Below are 6,419 nucleotides of genomic sequence, written 5' to 3'. Positions count from 1 at the left end.
ACTCCTAAGGGCAAAAGATTCCCACTTCAGAGAAACCAATGTTAAGTGCTTCAGTGCTACCAATGCACATGTTCTGCTCATTGCTTCTGCCTTTCATTATCTTCATGATTCAAGAGAGGAGACGGTCTTTATAACATTTCACTGCTTTGTCTCAAGCAACTACATTCATTTTTAGCGACAATAAACACTTAATATTCTGTTGTATGTTTGTTTGTTTGTTTTATGGTATTTTTCACTAATGAATTCAAGATCAATTGATCTTTTCATTTTGAAGATCTCTGTTAAAATATCAGCAAAATTAAAACAGGGAATCACACACCTTCTATGGACCGAATTGTTGCTTTTTACTGTTAGAATCTTGTGTATGTTCTATCGAAACATAAGCCCCACTTAACTGCCAGACAGAGAAAGGGATGGAAATCCAGAATTGGAGTAAATGGCAAATCACAAAATTTCACACCTGCTATCTACAGTAAAGGACTAAAACAAAATCCATACCTCAGCTACCATGTTTAATATTATTTTTAAATTCTTGAGTTGTATTTTCTAAAAATGTAAATTTTACCTTTTAAACAACTTTTACTTGAAAAAAGTCAATGGAACCATGCAGAAGCCGCTTTACAAAGATGAAATGAGAATATCAAGGTGCTGTTTTTAATTCAGGTGAAGCTAACTTATTTTCCTACATTAAGTATGTACAGTTCAGTTGGATTTTTAAGATCCAGCTTTTATGGTTACTTTAAGCTGTCATTTAAAAAAAAATAAATTGCATGTTTCCAATGCCTCTAGCCACTGTGTTCCACTCACGCTGCTTTTTTCCCCTTGTACTAGCAAAAACATTCACCCAGCTACATGGAAAATTGAGCTGGTGTGCTGGCCACAGTAGGTTATATCGATTTGAACTTATTGTGAAACTCACTTCAAATCAATATAAGGAGAAAAGAAACAGAGGAAGCTCCTTGTGTCATTTTAAGGAAATTGTTGGAAAGATAGGATTTTGAAGGATTTCAGCAGATGAATCAGAAAATTTTGAATCAAAACTATCTGAGCAGGAAAAGAACAATATAGCATGAAGCAATAAAGTATGTTTAAAAAGCTAGGTTATTTAATTCCTTTGTAGCAAGAAACAAATCATTGCTTCTGGGTTTGTATCCATGCAATTTTATTTTGTACTTCAGTGTAAATAAAAAAGTTTATTAAACACAATTACAGTAAGAATAAGGATTTTAATACTAAATCTGAAATTGCTTTCTCCTTTTTTCTTTCTCTTTACTCATACCAATACTGTGTTTTTATTTCTATTAATAAGGGATTTCAGAACAGATGAGTAGAAAGATCCAGTGTTGTTTTACGAAGTAGATATTGCAGTTTATGTTTGTGGCTTTTATTGAGTGCCTAGAGTGACAACTTGGAGGGCTTTTATGACTTCTCTAGCAAAACCCAGGGAACTTGTTTGCCCTCCTTCCACAAGGGCAGATCTCCCTCGCTCCGCTTTCACCACGCACGTTGCCTGGACACAAACTTTCAGCGTATCCGACGGCACCAGCAGCTTAAAGCTCCAATATTTCTCAGCTTTGATTCCCCCAGGCCTCAACACGCCGGGTGGAAACCGCCGTAGTGCCAGGAGCGTCCCAGTGCCTGAGGCGTGCCCGAGGGGCACCCACTCCCCTCCACCAGCACCCCGCTTCGTGCCCCCACCACAGCGTGGCCAGGAGCTCGAGCAAACCGGGGCGGCTTTAGGGGAAGGTTCCCTCTTTTTAGGGGAAGCCGAGGGCAGGAGGAGGCGGCACGGAGCAGCGGGCAGCCCGCCGGGCCCAGCCGCAGCCCCGCACGCTGCCTCCCCCCTCACCTCCCCTCAGCGGCCGCCATTTTAAACCGTCACCTCCCCCCTCCCTCACGGGGGGCGCTTCCCTTCGTTAAGTTTATTTTTTATTATTTTGTTTTCCCACACGGTAGGGGTTGCCCACCCCTCTCCCTCCCACCCTTAGAATAGCCAACCCTCGGCTTATTTCCGATTTTGGGCCGTTTTCAGCACAAATCGTTCAAATTTTCCCCGCCTCCTCCCATTCTTTCCGGGTCACGCCACAGCAGCCTTCAACGGCCGCTTTAAAACGGCGGCGAGCCGGGCACTTAAACACTAAATTTCCACCTTCCGCCTCCGGGAAGGGCGGCTGATTAGAAAAAAAAAAATAGAAAAAAGATTTTAAAAAGCGTCGGGGAGAGGTGAATCCCCACCACCGCCCCCTAATTTCTCTTCCGGGGCGGCGGCGGCCATTTTGTGGCGTTAAGTAGGCGCGCGCGGGCGGCGCCCCGCTCATTTCCTCACAGCGGCGGGCGCGGGCGGTGGCTGCCGGCGCCTCGTCCCCGCTCCGGCCCTCGGCCGCCTCCCGGAGCCCCGAGGTGGGTGCCTGCCCCCCTTCGTCTCCCCGTTGAGGAGCTCTTCTCTTTCCTTTCTCCGCGTTTTTTTGTTTTATTTTTATTTCCCTCCCCTCCCCTCTATGTGCTGTGAGGCCGCTGTGAGGCCTCTCCCCCCCCTCGCGCGCCGGGCCGCGCCGCCTCCTGCCGGCTCCCCACACGCACACGCCGCTTTCCTTCGGGTTTCTTCTCCTCAGCCGCCGCTGCCCCTCGGGGGTCGTTGCCCGCCATGAGCTACGGGCGCCCCCCGCCGGACGTGGAGGGCATGACGTCCCTCAAGGTGGACAACCTGACCTACCGCACCTCCCCGGACACCCTCCGGAGGGTCTTCGAGAAATACGGCCGGGTCGGCGACGTCTACATCCCCCGGGACCGCTACACTAAGGAGAGCCGAGGCTTCGCCTTCGTCCGTTTCCACGACAAACGCGACGCCGAGGACGCCATGGACGCGATGGACGGGGCCGTGCTGGATGGCCGGGAGCTGCGGGTGCAGATGGCCCGCTACGGCCGGCCCCCCGACTCGCACCACAGCCGCCGGGGGCCGCCGCCACGCCGCTATGGGAGCAGCGGCTACGGCCGCCGCAGCCGCAGGTGAGCGCCTGGAAGAGGGTGGAAGGGACCGGCGGTGTCTCAGGAGCAAGGCAAGGAGCCCCGGCTGATACACGTGTGTGTGCGGTGGGGCTGCTTCGTTTTGTTTCCCTTCCCAAGTGAGTTTCGACCTGGGGAGGGAGCGAGGGGGTTGGCACTGAGAGCACGTGGAGTTGTCTCGTGGAGTTGTCTGGGAGCGGGAGGGTTTCTCTCGCTACTAGATTTAGCCCCCGGCCACTCACTCTTGAACAATGGCGCCCTCTTAACTCGTTTTCTCGCCCACGTGGGGCCCGTTTCGCCTGCCCTGTCCCGAAGTAGTCGCGGCAGACTGTTGCGCCGCCTGCGTTCGACTTTTAACGCACTTTTTTTCCCCCCTCTCTTGTTATGTTTTAGCCCTAGAAGACGCCGTCGCAGCCGATCTAGGAGCAGGAGCCGCTCTAGGTCCCGCAGTCGGTCTCGTTACAGTCGGTCCAAATCCCGCTCCCGCACACGCTCTCGGTCTCGCTCCACATCCAAGTCCAGATCTGCCAGGAGATCCAAGTCAAAGTCCTCGTCTGTGTCCAGATCCCGGTCCAGATCAAGATCTCGGTCTAGATCTAGAAGCCCTCCACCTGCATCAAAGAGGGAATCCAACTCCAGATCCAGGTCTAAGAGCCCTCCCAAGTCTCCGGAAGAAGAAGGAGCTGTATCCTCCTAGGAAAATGGTAATGTACCTCGGGATCAGCACACCTTGCATGTTACTTTATTGTAGCACTTCAGTGGGGTGTTGGGTAGTTTTTAGCATTAATAGCCTGAACCAAGTGGATCCTAATGGGGCACGTTGTTAGCTTTTTTTCTTTCTTGAGCAGTGCTTTTTGGTTATTGGTTTAGGGAAATTAATACCAAAGGGCTTTCTACACAGAAAATTTTCATGTTTTGTTGAGAGATTAATGGCTTGATTTTAATAAAATATTGTATGAGACGCAACCTATGATGAAAATGACTATTTCTTACTGTATTTATCCAACATCTGCATTTTCCCCTTTAAAGCTGCGGTCTCCTGTTTGCTAAAAGAATATTGGCCAGTATTGCAGATTTTAACTGATTTGGCTGATCCTCCAGGGACCAGTTTCTGTGGGCGTGTGTTGGAGCAGGTTTGTCTTTAAATGTTAAAGATACACTATCCTTTTATAATGGAAGATCGGTTCAGTGGCCGTTATACTGACTGGAGGTAACTGTTCTAGAAAAGTGGCAAATTCATTGCAACGAGAAATCAACGGAAACTTAATTTTTCCTCAAGTGGACAACTTGAAGAGGCTTCTAAGGATACACACCGGGTGGGGAAAGGATAGTGTGTCTTTAACCCTTCAAACTGTTTGGTCCTATTTTTTAAAAGGAAAGGGCCTGAGCTAGCTCTGAAGTTAGATAATTGTAGCCAAAGTAGTGACACTTTGTTTTGAATGCTAATTAGAGTTTAGTTAAGTTTTTATTGAGCAGTGTTAGATTTATAACTTTTATATAACTTTTATTTAACTGTTAATAATTTATCGTTAAACAGGCTGGTTTCAAGTTAATGGTGGCTCAACCTACAGCCTGATGCTTATTCTTCTTTGTAACTTAATGCTTCGGCAGAACCTTACATTTGGCCTCTGAATTAAAGCAACACCTGGGGGGAGGTGGAACACTGTGGTAATTCCTAAAACTTTAAGAAATTAGGCAAAGCCAGTTGAAACACAACTAGAAATATATGTGAAGTCATCCACACAAGTGAAAAAAACAAACACACAAGGTTAGAAACCTAGCTGAACTCTTCTTTCTTCAAACCTAGATGCATCAGATAAATGAGAGCCTACCTAAAGGACGCCTTTGGGGGGAAAAGATCGCTTGAGTCTTCAGTCCATGGGAGAGACCCCTGGCCCGAGCAACCAGCTGTTGAAAAGGTTATTTTGTAACATTTTGTCTAACTTTTTACTTGTTTAAGTTGCGCCTCAAGTGGCAGATTTTACATTTTTATGTGCCATTTTGTTGCTGTTATTCAAATTTCTTGTAATTTAGTGAAGTGAACGACTACCGATTTCATTATTGGCTTGGATATTTGAGGTAAAACTTCATTTTTGTTTATATAGTGCTGACTTTTATTTGAAATTAAACTGATGGCAACTTGCTGCCTCAAGTTTCATACTGAGGAAATATGCAGCTGTTACATGCTGAGTAGCTAACTGTCAAAAAAAAAAAAGAAGGAAAGAAAGTATGCTCAATTTTGTCTTTATTACTTAAATAAAAATCTGCAAAACTACAATTTGAAATTTACTGTAAATGCTTTTTTACTTTGAATTCAAATAGTATCTTCAAATCCAAATTGGTAGAAATCTTTTCAGGTGACAGTTGATGTTTGAAAGGATTGTTTTATCAGACTCAATTCTAATCTCTTCTCTTATGTATTTTTGTGCACTAGGCGCAGTTGTGTAGCAGTTGAGTAATGCTGGTTAGCTGTTAAGGTGGCGTGTTGCAGTGCAGAGTGCTTGGCTGTTTCCTGTTTTCTCCTGATTGCTCCTGTGTAACGATGCCTTGTCGTGCAGAAACAAATGGCTGTCCAGTTAATTAAAATGCCTGACAACTGCACTTCCAGTCACCCGGGCCTTGCATAAAAATAACGGAGCATACAGTGAGCACATCTAGCTGATGATATACACACCTTATTTTTTCCAGAATGGTAAATCTTGCCAACATGCATATATGAACTTGCATTTGAGAAATGTAATGTTAAGAAAGAAATGGTTCATTCCTCTGTAAGTACTGATTGGTGTATCTTTTGCTTAAGACATCCTGTACTATACCCACTGTCTCTGTAGTTAATATTAAACATTTTTCTGTGTTAACTTTTCTCAACGTAATGTCCGAGTCAGCTTATTTTTAGCTTGAAAAGATTTCTGCAATTATACTGTCAATGTTTAACTTCTATATAGTAACTGAATGCATTCTACTGCTTCTAAATTTTATCCACTGGGGTTGCTTTTAAGTTACTATGGGCAAACTTACTAGTATTGTGACTAACCCGAATGCTGTATGACTAGTGTTGCACACCAGATGATAAACATGAAATCAGACAGGTCTGTTGGACATTGTTATGGAAGATACGCACTGAGCAGTACTAATTGCATTTGCTGTGTGCTTGCCCTGCCTCAACAGGCTGCTGCTTGATGGTAGCTAATCTTACAGTAATGATTTTTTCTTCTTCATTTGGATACCAACTGAATTGTAATGTCAACTGTCACATGTCAAGGGTTATTGTAATGCCTTGTTAACTTTATGCATGTATGTTTTAACGGGAATGGGAAGATCTGAATACTTGCAATCTGGCTTGACTGAGGATTAAAAGTACTTTTCTACAAACTGAGGAGCTTGTGTGTTCCAGGACTGCGTGTCTAACAGCAGTC

General features: G+C 45.2%; 1 protein-coding gene across 2 annotated transcripts; it reads left to right on the top strand.

The window, feature by feature from the left end:
* Positions 1-2,317: 2,317 nt before the first annotated feature.
* Positions 2,318-6,379, top strand: SRSF2 (serine and arginine rich splicing factor 2). 2 transcript variants are annotated; one of them, XR_004254023.1, is made up of 5 exons: positions 2,318-2,400; positions 2,613-3,006; positions 3,397-3,707; positions 4,811-4,922; positions 5,438-6,379. XR_004254023.1 is itself a non-coding variant. In XM_032199599.1 (4 exons), the coding sequence occupies exons 2-3, from the start codon at positions 2,645-2,647 to the stop codon at positions 3,698-3,700; spliced, it is 666 nt and encodes a 221-aa protein (XP_032055490.1). In that variant the 5' UTR covers positions 2,318-2,400; positions 2,613-2,644; the 3' UTR covers positions 3,701-3,707; positions 4,811-6,375. The 2 variants fall into 2 exon arrangements, 1 of the variants encoding a protein (XP_032055490.1); XM_032199599.1 differs by having other exon boundaries at positions 4,811-6,375.
* Positions 6,380-6,419: the final 40 nt, after the last annotated feature.

The sequence above is a fragment of the Aythya fuligula genome, chromosome 18 (genome assembly GCF_009819795.1).
Source record: "Aythya fuligula isolate bAytFul2 chromosome 18, bAytFul2.pri, whole genome shotgun sequence".
NCBI lineage: Eukaryota > Metazoa > Chordata > Aves > Anseriformes > Anatidae > Aythya > Aythya fuligula.
The sequence above is the reverse complement of the archived record's forward strand: the minus strand, read 5'-3'. Positions and strand labels throughout refer to the sequence as shown.

Coding starts and splice junctions, on each gene's coding strand:
- SRSF2 (XM_032199599.1), top strand. CDS start 2,645: ATGAGCTACGGGCGCCCCCCGCCGGACGTGGAGGGCATGACGTCCCTC. Junction 3,007..3,396: donor TACGGCCGCCGCAGCCGCAG/GTGAGCGCCTGG, acceptor GTTATGTTTTAG/CCCTAGAAGACGCCGTCGCA.